We start from the raw sequence: 15,155 nt of genomic DNA on the forward strand, positions 1-15,155 counted from the left end.
GGGAAGGTCTTATGTATAGCCTGATGTTTTCTTTATGACAGCAAGAAGTCTAACTTTGTATGTGCTACATGATTTTGTAGAATTAAATGTATAAGGTATTGTCTTTTTATATATTTATATTGCTATATAAAATGTATGTGTGTAAGAATACAGATGCACATAGAGTGTGTAATAGTGTGTACAGTAAAACTCTACTTGGTGTTGAGAGTTTGTTGGATACCTGAAATATAAATACATACACAGAGATCTTAAGATGTAAAGATGCTTTTGATTTAACTTGAAGATTTAAGTTTTAAAATTCCTTTGTTGTTTCTTAACAGCTGCTGTTAAATTTGTAAAACTTAAAAGCTACAAAAATTGCCCCAGGCTAGATGATCGTATGATGTATATTGACTAGATATTAATTGTCTGAATTTGTAGCTGCAAAAACTACCAAGATTTATTATTTGAGTAATTGTTCCATTACAACAAATCTCATGGTCTTCGCCAATCTGTTGATTGATAGATGGGCTGAAGTCTACTTCTGCAATAAGCCTAAGGAATCAAGTGCCAAGCCTGGTAGCCTGCTGAAGGTTTCTGGTGATTAGACCTCGAGATGATGTAAGTTCTTTAAAGCAGGCTGGCTGCTGTCCTTTCTGTGAAGTTCACATAATGCCAGTGCAGTCATTTTCCAATCACTGCTTCCAGTATCATTATCCCTTTTAGCTAAATAAACAACAGCAACTGAAATGCAATGTGAAAAGTGGAAAAAATCAATATTACGAGAAAAAATAATTTAATATCCGCTTTTATTAGAGACCTTTGCAGTGGAATTGTTCCCACAGGCTCTGCTAAACTGTGATATTCAGAGAGTGTTAAGAATTTTCAAAATACATTTCTTGAAGATTTGTACTGATTGTTGCTAAGTTATGTGACAGCTGATTGTGGAAAAGGACTATTTTTGCATAGGTGATATGAAGAAAGCATTTAAATTTCTGAGCTTCAGATATTGTACCGTGAAATGAGACCCCTCGATACATGGTGGCTAATCCAGTCATAATAGCTGGCAACTTGTGTGTACACACCAGGGTGACCAGCCTCCCCACAGTTCTCACCCCAGCTCACAATGCCCCACACGTAAGCCACGTCTTCTGCATCAAAGCAGACCAGGGGGCCTCCTGAATCCCCTTTACAGCTGTCTGTGGAGCCATCGTAAGTACCTGAAGAGGAAATAAAAAGCAAAAGTAAGTTAAGGTACCAGCTGGCACACGAGGCAGAGCTCAGGAGATTTTTCAGGTCTGTGTCACTTCCTGACAGCTGTTTGCCCAATGGTCACCAGTAAAGAAGATTCTGAACCTCTTCAAGTCTGTTACTTCTCATTTCAAGTGCAGGGTCTCTCTTTATACTTTTGGCTGGCCCAAATTCTCATTTGCTTTTTCGTCAGTCTTGTTTTATGCAGTGCAATAGAGAGGAATTCAGCCACATTGCCTACTGTAAAAATTTGCCCATAAAAATGGAACAAGGTATAAAGATTTGTGCACTGATTCCTTTGGAAGTGAAGGTACCATAATGTGTGTACACCTCCGTGTCTGCCTTTGGTGTCCTCTCTACCCAGTAATTCATCGTCCAGTTTCATCTGTTCAATTATTCTCTTTACCAGCTCTATGAAAACAGGTGGGCAGGTACAAGAAGGAGAGCAAATGAATCCTAGGATGGGGGGGAAAGCAGCTGTCTCTAAGTGCCCCCACTGCATGGTTGGTCTCAGTGAGGACCTTTAACAGCACCAGTTAGCAGCCCTGAGGCCCAGGTGTGCAGATCAAGTGCCCTTTATACTTCAAATGAGTCGGTTCACAAACCTACTCATCTGCAGGTCAGCAGACCCAGTGTTCATGAAAAAAAATGAATCAAGATGGATGTGATATGAACAGAAATGCTGCTACAGAGCTAGAATATGATTAATGGGTTTTTTCCAATATACTCAGTAAAAGTTTATTAATTTCTAACACCCTTACTACACTTTCCTCCTTGGCTGACTGTCCTAGTATGAAGGAACCCATAAAAAGCACAAGTCCCCAAGCTTTTAAGAAGCTCTTTCTTGAATCTGTACATTACTGAGAAAGAGTTATGCAAATTGTTCAGAGTTAGGATTGTTAATCCTACGAAACAAGAATGTATTGCCTTTAATCAGTTTAATTAATACTTGCTTGTATTACTAACTCCTGTGAATACCAGCCCTTAATTTTAAAGTTTTTATTTGCACCAGGGAAAGGATGTTATCCCCAGATATCCCCTTTCTGAATGTGTCTCATGTGGTACTGTCATTGTCCCCTCATGGTAAAGTATGATGACTTGAAATATATTGAAGAAAAGGGAGAAGAACTGGTGCACTAAATAAACCCAGTGTCTTACAGATAACATCCTGAAATTATCACCAATTATTTTGCTTTTATATCTGGTTTCACTTTTCTTGTTGAGTAGTTTGCTTAAAGATTGCCTTCACTTTTTGATTTAACAAACAGTTGAAACCATCTGCCCTGTGAGTTGAATATACTTTTCAACTTTAGTCATGTATTTGGCAACACTTTTTGTCACTTGAGAAGCAAAAAATGTGTATTCAAAATCCTCATTTTAATACTAGGAGTGACAACCAGTTTCCTGGACAGACTAATCTAAGTTTGAAAAGTTAATTGTATTTTCCTGGCATCCAGTGTGGTAGAGACAAATGTCTAAGCAGATGAATTCTGCTCAACAGGGGTGTGTGTTTTAGGACAGTCATTTGCTTAAATGTGTTGCTGAATCAGAATCAAATACAGTAAAAGCAGAAGGTTCAGTAGGTTGTAAAGAGCTTATGTATTTAGAAACATAACTCAAATTACATGCAAAAATTTGCCCAAATAATCACAGAAACTTGTCATGCTGTCATCTGAACTCTGTTTACAAATAAGTGTATAATGGTGGATGCCACAGGCTCAGTGGGTGGCATGTAGCCAACAGTGATATTGTGATAGTTCATTTTTTGTCTTTCTTAAGTCTAGAAGATTCCCAGCCATTAGGTCTGGCCTAAACTGAGAGCTTGATGGTAGAGAAATTATAGTAAGAAAATTGATGTTTACCTGCACATGCCATTTTTTTAAAAAATCGTCCTGGATACAATTCAGAACAATTGTGAAATAAATTAACATTTCCCCACTTGAGGATAAATTGTTTTGTGTAACCTAGAAAAAAAAAATCAAAATTTAAAATGACAAGTACACATTAGACACATTTAATATAACAATTTGAAAGTTAGTTATTTACTTATTTACAGAATATAATCTTCAGTATTATAAACCAGAAACCTTAAACTACCACTAATATTTACCCCCTATGAATTACAGTGCATTGGCCATATATTTCAAAATAAAAGCAGAATGGTTTAATTGCAGTGTAAACTACAGTGCTTTCATTTTGTGACATTTTCACCCTTTCCATTTCCTTGTGTTCCTCAGGGCTTTTTTCCTGTGTTTTCCACATGAAGGTATCCAGGAACTTGGAAATGGGTACATTGTTTTTTGTGAACTGGAGATATGGCTGAGATTCATCCTTATTACCTTTTTTCCAACTCTGCTCTATCTTTACGGAGCAGTTACTGAAGATATGGGTGAGCTATGTATTCACAAGTCTAAAGAGATGCTCTGTTTTGTTCTCTGTCTGTTTGTTAGCAATTCCCAGCTTTGCATTTGCTGGGTGGATACTACTGAGTATGGAGAGGAGAAACCTCCCAACCAGTATGTGGTAGCTCCAATGCCATGCTGCAACACTGTGATCCAAAACAAATGCTTCCTAAATCTTTGAGAGCATGATTATATTTGGCTTATCTGTCTCTGTGCAAGCTTCTCTGGGCTGAACCCAAGCATGGCAGAGAGAGGATGTGCTGAGTTTCATGACTGCTGGCTGGAGCTCAGATCCTGTTGGGAAGGGGACAGAGGACAGGCCGTGACTGTGGGCCCCTGTGAGCTACCACACAACATCTGTTACATGTCCTTAACAGATCTTCACAGCTGACAGAACTATTAGATGGGCAAAAGGAAAATTTCTTACTTTCAGGGTAGTTTTCATCCAGGTGTGTCCTCTATATCAATCTACAAAGTAGCTGAAACAGCAGAGGAAGCAGTACAGAAAAGAGAACCCAACAGTGATACCTGAGTGCCAGACCACAGGCTACATTTTCTGTACTCAGCCTCTTCTGAGTACTTTTGCACAACTGTTCTTCAGCCTTTTCAAAATGAAAGCTCACCACAATTAGGAAATGAGTTATGCAAATAATACATTCCTGAAGCGAGCACTAAAGCAAATACCTTTCTCTAGTCCCCATCCAGAAATCTTGCATCTGTCACCAGTCTTAAACATATACTCTGACCAGGGGACACAGGCAGGTGTGCTGTTGTCTTCCAGGGAGCATTCTCCGAGTCCAGAACCTTTCAGCTCCAGCAGAGCAATGTCATTTTCATACGTTGATGCATTGTAATTTTCATGAATTATCACTTGGTTTAGTTTGAAAGTATTTGTCTCTTTATCGTATGCTATTGTGTTCAACATTCCAACCCAGACAAGGTAGAGATGGACCCGATTTGCCCTGGAAAAAAACAGTGAAATAAACACAAGCCTTACATTTCAACTGGTTTAAAGCTGTAAACTGTTGCATTTTATCAAAATTTCTGTAGAATAAAAATCTATATTAGATTTATATATTTTCTTTCTGGACTTTATGCCTAGGTTTTTCTGAAATGTAGCAAATTCAAGGCAGATGACACAGGCTGAGTACTGCAACTAATACAGAAAATTATGTTTAAATCCAGGCTCTGTTTAGTGTTGTGACAAACTGAAAACAGGTGTTTATGCTGCTCTGATAAAAGAGTGAGCAGATGTGGATGGGACTGGCAAATCTTACATGTCTGCTCTTGGGTTATTCTGGGGAATGTATAACCCCAGGGACATTCTCTGGGAACAGATCCTGGACTTCCACAAGGTAGAGATGGAGAAGAGATCCATTGCACTTAACTTCAAGCAGAGTGGTTACAATGAACCTTTCCTGCCTGCTGCTATCTGACTGAAATATGCCATGTCTCTTCAAACTCATGGTTACTTTTTATCTTTCTATTCACTGCCAAAACACTGTTTTCTCTCAATCTTCCTCATCGTTAATGTGGGTGAATCAGTGGTTTAAACTGTTCCATTCAACAGACAAATAGAAATTAACAAACACGTAGCTGAGAAGGGCAGTAGTATCCAAACCAGTTTTTCTGCTTTGCAGAAACAAAATAATTTCAGAATTAATTGTTTTTACCTGACACAGTGAGCAGCAGTCAGAACCCAACAGCCACCAATATAAACCCCTCCACAGTACACTGAGGAACCTTCATTGCTGGTGTCTTTAATTGCCACTTGCCAAGGAAATTCACCCTATTCAATCAACAAACACAAATGATGAGAAATCATTACAATTGTACAACTTTTAGTGCATACAGGGAAAAACATCTGGTTTTAATAAAAGATGTACTATCCAGAAGTTGTAAATTGGGCTCCATCAGATATAAATGATATATATACAAAAATTCAGTAATTTTATTCAATCTTCTGACTTTGTGCAATGTGTCCTTCCCTCCAGCTTGTAGCCAGAAAAACAGATGGAGGATCTCACCTGGTTTGAATACATTTTTGTTAAATTCTGTTTCAAAGATGCGAAATTTAATTCCATTTTGCCAGAACTGTTATTTTTTGCTGTAGTATTAATAATTTCTCTGAGTAATTTTCAGTGTCTGCTTGTACTTCAATGCTTAATTTTGTAAGTCTATATTTTACTTTATAAACCGTGCTTCTTTTTACTTTCATTCAGTGCAATGCCACTACTGCTGCAAAACATGACATAAGCATTGTAGCTGATTTTGTTATTTCCATAACTTTAACAGAAGGAAAATAATGCCCATTTAAATCAATGCTGAATGAAGTCATATCTGGTAAAGATGTTTTTTACCTTTCCAGCAATCTCTCCACCTACAATTCTTTTCCGTCGAGTTAGTGTGTGATTCCTAACACCACAGTGCACTTGGGGAAGAAGCGTCTTTATCCTTTTCCTTTCTTTAACAAAAAGGAAAAATGTATTTCAGAATTCAAGTATACATTCTTGCTAAAATTTGAGTGCTGTGAATAGGCCAGTAGTTGAAATAGCAGGAAAACAAAGACCAAAAATTTTGGCATCTGTTTTTGCTTTCAAAGTTGCTTGTGTCTGAGCATCACATTACTTCTGTCCATTTTCCAATGCTCTTTGCATTCGGGCAAATGTTCCCCTAGATTTGCTGAGAGTTTACCTCAGCTGAAAGTTTACCAGTTGCCAAAACATGCAGATGTAGGTCCTCAGCTAGGATGAATTATTATGGCATTCTGGAAATCAGTGAAAAGTGAGACAAACAGTAAGTCCCGGAGTGTGTATTAGTAAATCACAAAGTCAGAATATCTGAGTGTTCTAGATCTGAGCAGCTGGCTGGTAGCTAGAAAGTCACTACTAAGAGGGTATGCTGTTGATTTTGGAGGGCTAATTACACATACCTTTATCCATACTGTCATTTTCAGCACCTTCTTCTTCGCCTGTAGTATTAACAAAATATTTAAATTATCGGCAAACATTTACTTGAATATATGTTTGTGTGCCACGATCACAGAACACATTTTAAATGCATAAGGGCATACTGTTCTCATGCAGAGCAATACTCTCCAGCCTGGTGCCTGCTCTTTCCTTTCCTTTCCTGCCAGGCACTCTTTGTCTGCCTCAGCCTACAAATGACCAGCAGCCAGTCGTTCATAACTACACAACATCTACTTGCTCTCCAAGCCTAGGGGGCCGTTCTGCCAGGAAACCCTGAGAAACTGCCCTTTTTTTGTTTGTGATCTCTGGGGAGATGTCCCATTCTCCTCCACCAGAAACAACCAAAATTTCTCCTCCTGCTCCATTGACCTTTTGAAACTTTCTAAAACTCAAAGGAGCATTAAGTAACAGGTTTTTATTTGGTCTTCCCCCCCAGTTTAGGTTACGCTGATGGGTACAGTGTGTCTCCTTTAATAGGGTAAGGGAGGATATTCAGCATGAGAGGTAAATTAAATGCTTGCTGAATCTGGTTTGTCAGCTTTTACTGAAACAAAGTGCCCATTGAATTCAGTCCCTGTATGGGCACTGAGCATTGTGTCTGTTCTCATGTCACTGACAGTAATGTTTACATTTAGAGTTCAGTTTACCTGTACTAATTACCACCTGCCAATAGTTTTTACTTTTTTGGCCTTAGACTTTGTCTCTCTTGAGAGCAAGAAAAACATTCTAGTTTTCAAACAAAACATAATCTTTTCAACAGAGAGGGGAAAAGCACAGAAGAATTATTATTGACAAAACAGTTGAATTCCTCATTTGTGAGGAAAGTATTCCTGCTTTCTTACACTTTCTTAGGGGATACCAGTTTGATAGCTGGCCACATAAACAAAAGACATAATCTGCCTTAAGCTTCCCAAAACATCATCTGTTTCTTCCTTCCTTTAGTTTTATTGTGAGGCCTTTCCAGACAGAAATGAGAGAAAATTCCATACTTTTTCTTCCTACTTTGTGTAGCATAACATTGGGAAGACTGATTCTTGCATAATAAATAAAATGGTAATATGCATTGTGTAGCCTCCAGTTAAAATTGAGCTGAATGAAAGAAACAAAAACATATTTCAGAAGACCTGCACAGGTAACTCCAGCTTCATCCTCTCCTGTGAGGCAGTCAATTTCTTTGTTGCAGACACTCTTATTTGGAATACAGATGTTTGACCGGCAGTGGAAACTGTTTTCTCTGCACTCTGCAACACAGGAGAATTACAAATGTAAATCACAGCATGATTTGGTTCAGCAACCTCACACTGTCAGAGAGCTTTTTACAAGGTAAACCAAATGTTACAGGGGACCCGCCTGTTCATAAAGAGATTACAAAAGCAGGCTCTGTGCAGCTAAACAAAATGAATACTTGGCTTTCCTCACTTTAAATTCTTGAAACTATTTGAAAGATTTGAAAAATGTGGATCTCTGTTACCACTGCAGTACTGCTAGACTTGGTGTCACTCCATACCAGTTTCACCCATAACACAGCCACACTCAACCCCAGCCAAAAGACCTCCAATTTTGCCAGCATCACTGATCACCTCAAATGAGGAACTGACGATGCTTGTGCCAAATCCCACCCCCCAAATAAGAGACCAAGCTGATTTTTGGTTGAATGAGCTAAATGCCTAAATGCAGGGTTAGGAATCAAGAGTCCTGACAGGAAAACACTGGATGAAATAACTTACATCTTCAAAAATTCTTGGTTATATGAAAAGGTATTATGAACCTGAGAACCCTTTGAATGTTATCAGAAACAAAGCAGTGCATGAATTCATGGCAGGATCTTTTGAGCTAATTTAAAGTCTTATGTCAATCTCCTATTTAAGATATTTGTCTTTAATAGAAAATAAGGTAGTTCTCTAAAAGTATCCAGATATCCCAAGATGATCCTAAGACCACTGAACTCAGTTGAAATATTTTGATTTCAGGAAGCATTGTTTTCAGCCCATTCAGCTGAAACAGCACTATTTTTGTCACATGGAGTCCAAATACATGTCCACTAAATATATGAAATCACAGGTATTTATTACATTTTTTTCTAAAATTACTGTGACTGTTTCCACATTTATCTCATTAAAATGACTTACAATTGTAACACTACAAAATTAAGGTTATGGAGGGATAATGATGGGATTTGTAACCGACATTAGCATTTGGCACCTGAAACCCAAATTTTGAAAGTATTCTCCTGCATTCAGTTCATGCTAGATCCATTCCTCATTTCTAATCAGAATTTTTACAGCTGGAATTGCAGATGCTAAAGGAATGACTGCTCATGAGCAAGCAGCATGCCAGGAAATAAATCATCACAGATGTGTCATGGATGATCTTGCATTAGTAATAAATTTAAGGGAGATCTTTGGTTTAAAGATAGTTCATTGGAAAACAAGTGTCTTTGTTTAATCACTATTTTTTTTTTCAGGTAAAAGTACATTTTCATGCTATCAGGACAAATTTTTTGTACCAATGTTTAACAGCCTCCTAAATTATCTCATTGTATTTTCTCATTCTCTGAAGAAATCCAAATTCTCAAGAGATCACTTGCCTGCTTCAAAATGCTATTTCATGCCATGCTTTTTTGCACTTGCCTAAGTATAAATTATGGTCTGATTTGTTTAATGTAGTGACTTAATGGAAAAGAGAATTTAGCTGTTACATCACTGTAAAAATTCTTGTGGGTGGATTTCTGCTGAAATTATTTTGAAACACCTGACAAAGGAAATTGTTACCTCTACAGCACAGTTCATCACTCAGGTCTCCACAGTCATTGATCCCATCACAGGTTTTATTCAGAGAAATGCACTTCTGGTTGACACAGTGAAACTCCCCATCTGAACAAACTGTGCAGCAAGATGAAAATAAAGTTAGTGTGGAATTGACTGTAGGTTCATAATTGCCCAGGGAAATACTCTGTGCCTGCATGTTGGGTTCTGTCAGCAGTTTGGCCTATTGGCAGTAGGTATGCTGGGGACCAGTCAGGTAAATAGGAAGAATTTTTTATTGCTTTGGTTGCTTTTCACCAGGGTTTCAGCATGTCCACTCATTTTCTTCCTCCAAATTTGCCAGTAGCCTGGCAAAAGGGAATTTAATTTCTTCTAATGAAAGGACTGGTGAGGACTAAACCAGAAATTATCAATTCAAACCGCTATAAATGATTCAAGGGATTAGGATGATGGAGGTTCCTCCTCTAGAGAGAACTCATCAAGAGTCTGTGAATAACTGCTTTTGTAAGAAAAAAAATGAGATGATTCATAGCACTTCCAGTCAGCAGCATCTCAGGCTGATGCTCACCACTGCCAAAGAAAGCTCCCTACAGAGAATGAAAAGCTGTTAGAATTCTAAACAAGACTTTGATTCCCCTTTTACAGTGAGAAACTGAGGAGTCCTGAAACCCAGCAGGAGACACCAGCAGTTTCCCACTGTAGTCATGCTTGTCTGGCTGTGGTGCTAGTGCTGTGCTAATTGATGTCTCTCAAACAGTGAGCAATACAGTGTCACCTGTCTCCTCACCAGTTAAGCCAGGAGAGGTAAGATTCATGGGATACAATATACCTTGGTACCCTTGGAAGGGATGGTGGAACAAACAGAACCATGGATGAAATAAATTTCCTTTGGGGAAATATCTGTAAAAATACTTCAGGAGCAGCGTGATTTTTCAAACTTGAAAACTCAAGACTATCTTGACTCCAGATTGCCTCAATTATCTTAAAGTCTGCAAAATGATGATTTAAAGTGATCAAAAGGTTTCAGTGCAGGTTTTCTGTGGCTGAGAGTTCAGCAAACTGGGTCCTCATTATTTAAAATATACTTAAAATGTAAAACCACCAAATAGATATTAAAACTAAACTAAAAAGATCTACTAACCTCTGAGATTTTCATGGCACTGCAGGCTAACCAGTCCCTCATTACTATCTCTTGATTTCATCTCTATGTGACATTCAGCAAGACTTGTCTCTAGGCCCCTGCAACTTATTTGCAGACAGTTTAATGAATTTAAGGCAGATTCTGTGATGCTGGAAGTGGCTTGGTAATATTCAGCACCTCTGTGAAGATAATAACAACAAATTATATAATTTCACAATGGATTGTCCACTGCTTTTATTGTTTAGAATTTATATGATTTTTCTCAGTGTCAAAGAATTTTGGTCATGGCTAAGCAAAAGAGCGGACTAGCAACTGGAGTTGTCTAGGGGTAAATAGGAGATGTTTACTTTGGAAGAAGTGCTAATTTTTGCAGGCTGCTACATAGATCTGTCCCCAGATGCATATGTAGGTCTATGAAAGTCACTGTGTATCATGATGGATAGAAAAGTCTCCTTATGTAGCAAAACTTGTAAGCTCAGACCTCTGTCTCTGTGTGGACATGAGTGAGGCATAACTTGGGAACCTTCCTGCATGGGGTCAGCTATCCTTGGTCCCATCCAATCCACTGAATGTTGAGGAAGCTCAGGCCACTGCAAGGCTGGATTGATAAATTTTAATCTTTCTTGGTTTTACCTGAGAAGTATTCTCCTAACAGTGTATGTATCCCCTACCTTAAAGAAATATAGATCAAGTAAATAAATTACTAGAGGGGCTTTTAATGAGACTCCACAGCTGAATGCTTTGTCCAGGGCAAACCCCTCTCTGCTATCTGAAGATAAACTGATCAGGACTAGGAAACACTTGCTTCTCACCTAGAGAGGCACTGCAATAGCAGCTTTAGTTTTCTGGGGACTTTTTTTAGGTTTTTTTTCTGGTAAGGTTGGGAAGGCAACACAAGTTATGTTAAATGTACAGGTGTAAAATTATTATGTACAGGATACAGAGGTAACTTTATGAGGAGCTGAATATGCACCTTGGGTTATCATTATGGTCATAGGAAAATAACAAGCTGGGTATGACTTCAGCCAACCCCGGAGCCAGAGCAAGCAGTGACAGCAGGGGTGAAGGAAAAAGCTCCACGTTCTGCTCCTTGTTAGTCTGGCTAATGCAAGTGGCAAAACAGAGCTGTACCCTGTTGTCAGCTGTCCTGAGAAACCTTTCCCTGCACAGAGATTGTTGCTCAGAGCTACTTGGGAGTGGCCCATCCATGCATTTTCCCTAACACAGGCCTGAGAGAACACCTCCACACTGGTCTTCATGTTTATTTTAAAGCAAAGCAGTTATGGTTTGTGTAGTTGTAGCCTGTAACAGAACACAGAAATCTGTGTTTTGGCTTTCGCTCTCAGGTGTCAGTTTAGGAAGTTTTATCAGAATATTGTAGCCAAAACATCGTTTATGAGTTTTCTTCTTAACTGTTGGCTGTGACAGACACTTCTTTAAGCAGCCCTACTTTTTCATATCCCCGGCAGTTATCCAGAGATAAATTGCCCAAACTTACAATTCAAAGCCAAGGTGCCTGCAAGCCACATTTGCTTCATTCATAGTCCATTCACTAGCACACACAAGACTGTCCTCCTTATGATTCACAGGTTTTACTCGAAGCAAACTTGAATCTTCATGATCCAGAGAGACTGAAAATGTTTCTTAAAAAATAAAAAAGAGAGAAATTAAAAAAAAAAACCCAAACAAAATCATATTATATAGATGTATTTAGTGGAAAGACAGCACAAAACCAAATCAGGATTAATTTTGTATTTACAGCCAAAGTTCTTATGGAAAGAACAGTAGATTGGGAATCAGAAGCTTCAGGCATTATTCCTGAATTAGTTTTGAGGATTGACTTTGTGTCTTTGAGTCTGCTATTTTCTCAGAATATGACAGTTTAAGGACAAATGAGGGTAATGGGTCCATAGGAATACTTGAAGATCTACCAAGAAAGGGCTGCATTTTAGTATAATGACCTTCTTTAGGGGATTTTTGATAACCAACCAATAATACTTGAAGTGAGAAGGCCACATCCTACTTCTGTTACCTGTGTTGCAAAATGCCTGCAGCACTCTGTGTAGCAAAACCAGCAGCAGGGTGACCTGGACCTGTCAATCACTTTATTTTTTATGAAAATCAGCAGATTCTGCCCATTTTCAGTGACTTTTCATTTTCTGTTTCATGCTGTTACCAGTGCAAGAAAACAAACAGACTTTCCATAAATAGTGTAAGCATCTCCTCAGCCACCCCTGATGGATAGATTTTGGAAAAGGAGGTGTGAATACCTTCAGGCTCGCATGTTCCCCTGTGCAGAAACTTTGCTTTGGGTTGCTGGCACTCATAGCTCTTCAGCTGACAGTAAGTACGGAAGTTCTTTCCACTGGTAGAACAAACTGCAGAGCCGTTCTTTGGGCACTGGTAGGGAAGTTTGCACAGGCATTTTCCCTCCACACATCGTTCCCATGGGTGACAAAAAACTTTCTTACAGGACTTGTGGGTGTATTGGTTGCCCAAGCATTCTTCTATGAGGTAGCTGTCTTGCTCAGCTGGCTGGGCAGGCTTAACCTGTTGAAAATGGTTTTCTTCAGCATTAGAGGCTGCTGAAAAAATAATAAATGCTGCTACAAAAAAAGAATTTAAATGAAAGCAAGATTAGGGACTGCACCAAGAGTTTTGCAGATTCCTTCACTGGCCTCAGCAAAGTGTCCATTTACAAGCCTTTTCCTATCTAATCAAAAGTTCCTAAATACCATTTATAGAGTTTATTCCCTTGTCTTTGGCCACCTTGTCCTTCTTAGTTTTCCTGAACCCTTTTTTTCTTTTTGGATTATTTACCTGGTGTGATCTTCAGTCTTCCTGATCTCCCACAAACTTTATACCTTTTGCTTTTCAAACATCAGCTGAAGTGCACAGCAGACTATAAACGTTTCTAAAGGCACTGGTTCATTACACATCCCAGCAATGGGACTGTAAGCAGATTAAAACATAAAGGAATTTAAGCACCAGTAAAAAAAATAGCAATTTTGGGCTTTTTTCCTAAGATTTGTTTTATTGGCCTGGTTGACTTGGATTTAAATATCATGTGTAAATATTTATGAATTACTAACTAGCAAACGAATCTATAAATAATGATTTGTTTTCCAGAGTCCACGTGACTGCTCAAGTAACAAGTACCTCAAGTACCTTAACAAGTACCCAAAAGCAAATTGAAAATTAAGTGCTCATCCTCATCAGTTTTTCCTGCGTCTTGCAGAGCAGAGGGTTTGTAGGGTGGTTGCTGGCCATCACTGGACTGCAGGTACAGACTGTGACCCTCCCTCTGATGGCCTCTGGGTGAGTGGCACCTGTGTTTGTGCAGCTCTCTGCTGACTTCAGTGCTGCCTGAGTGCTTTTGCTTACTAACACCTGTGGGTAGGATGAATCTTTGAATATGGAAACTATATATGGATGGCCTCTGTGTAAAAATGGAAGTAAAAACATTAGTCCTCAGACGTGATTTATCAGCTTTGACTGCGTCAACTGGATCAATAGAGCTGAAGTTTAAAGTTCTCATGAAGAAATCCTGCCCGCAGTAAAGTCAGGGAGGATGTAGCTGGGGCAGAATTCAATCTAATACCTCTCCTTTTCACGGCTGTATAATTTTATTAAATTCCTCCTGCTGTTCTTGGGTCAGTAGAATCCAAACTGTGAGCCAGATCCGCCTTGGCACAACTCCCATGTTGTGCTAGGTGTTCCTCCTCAAGGGGAGTAGCAGGTGCTGATATTTAATCAGAACTTCTCTGAAAGGCTTGGATTGTTCTGAATGCCCAGCCCAGACTGGCTTTCCTGGACACTTCTGCCTGGAGAAAATCTGCAGGAAACCTTCTGGCAGCTGGAGAATCCCATGCTGCCATATTACAAGACTGCAATCCCATTTCTCAAAAAAGGAGGTGGGAAAAATTGCAGCACCTTTCTGTGGTCAGCCATGCTTGCAAATTTGGTTTAGGATAGGATCATGATTAAATCTTTTCCACAGACCTGTTAGCATAAGCCCCTGGTAGAATGAAAACATTAAAGAGAAATAGCAAACTTCAAACATTCAGGCTGGGCTAAAAGATATGTATGAAGCACAAATACTATAAAAGGAACTTTTTAAAAGAAATCAATTGGCTTTGCTTTTATAACAATAAACTGTTTATTAAACGTTTTAAAAAATTACTGTGAACACAATAAAACATATCTTACCTCTGATCCACAAAGACAAAAGAGACACAAGAAAAGCAAGCAAATTGGGAGCACTCGCATGATGAAATTTTATCTCCCTTCCTAGACAAATTCCTCTGGCTGGGATTCTTTTGAACGTCAGCTGCTAGATTTGGGGTTAATTTTTAACCATTAGAAAAACATTTTCAAGCGTATTTAGAAATAAAGTACAGGATCCTCAACTATTAACCGATAAATCGGATCTCTTCAAAAGAGCCTGCCTTAACTGGTTTTATCGGAAGTGGATGACGAGATAACAAATTAAAGCCCTTGAAGTAAATGATTTAAAGGAAGCGCTTGTTGCGGTTGCACTTTCCTTTTCTTTGCGCACAGGAGTCCGATCGATCCACAGCACCGGCTCCCCTGATTGTAGGCGTTCCCGAGTGCCGGGTTACCGCCTTGTTAAGATCAGTGTTGTTAC

At 38.9% G+C, this 15,155-nt stretch overlaps 1 protein-coding gene across 2 annotated transcripts; it reads right to left on the bottom strand.

Moving 5' to 3' along the window:
• Positions 1-771: 771 nt before the first annotated feature.
• Positions 772-15,092, bottom strand: CFI (complement factor I). 2 transcript variants are annotated; one of them, XM_059844252.1, is made up of 12 exons: positions 14,717-15,092; positions 12,778-13,057; positions 12,006-12,150; positions 10,508-10,686; positions 9,373-9,483; positions 7,726-7,842; positions 6,565-6,603; positions 5,993-6,096; positions 5,306-5,421; positions 4,317-4,594; positions 3,093-3,194; positions 772-1,199 (listed from the first exon to the last, which is right to left on the bottom strand). In XM_059844252.1, exons 1-12 carry the CDS (start codon positions 14,774-14,776, stop codon positions 982-984), a joined length of 1,749 nt encoding a protein of 582 aa, XP_059700235.1. In that variant the 5' UTR covers positions 14,777-15,092; the 3' UTR covers positions 772-981. The 2 variants fall into 2 exon arrangements, with proteins under 2 accessions (XP_059700235.1, XP_059700236.1); XM_059844253.1 differs by lacking the exons at positions 10,508-10,686; positions 14,717-15,092 and having other exon boundaries at positions 12,778-12,920.
• Between the last annotated feature and the right edge of the window lie 63 nt (positions 15,093-15,155).

The sequence above is a fragment of the Haemorhous mexicanus genome, chromosome 4 (genome assembly GCF_027477595.1).
Source record: "Haemorhous mexicanus isolate bHaeMex1 chromosome 4, bHaeMex1.pri, whole genome shotgun sequence".
Taxonomy (NCBI): Eukaryota; Metazoa; Chordata; class Aves; order Passeriformes; family Fringillidae; genus Haemorhous; species Haemorhous mexicanus.

Excerpts from the sequence above, each read along its gene's own strand:
- CFI (XM_059844252.1), bottom strand. The coding sequence starts at position 14,776 with ATGCGAGTGCTCCCAATTTGCTTGCTTTTCTTGTGTCTCTTTTGTCTT. Across the intron at positions 10,687-12,005 it reads AGGCACCTTGGCTTTGAATT|AGGTGCTGAATATTACCAAG; the intron begins GTAAGTTTGGGC and ends TTATCTTCACAG. Across the intron at positions 1,200-3,092 it reads TAAAAAAATGGCATGTGCAG|GTACTTACGATGGCTCCACA; the intron begins GTAAACATCAAT and ends TTTCCTCTTCAG.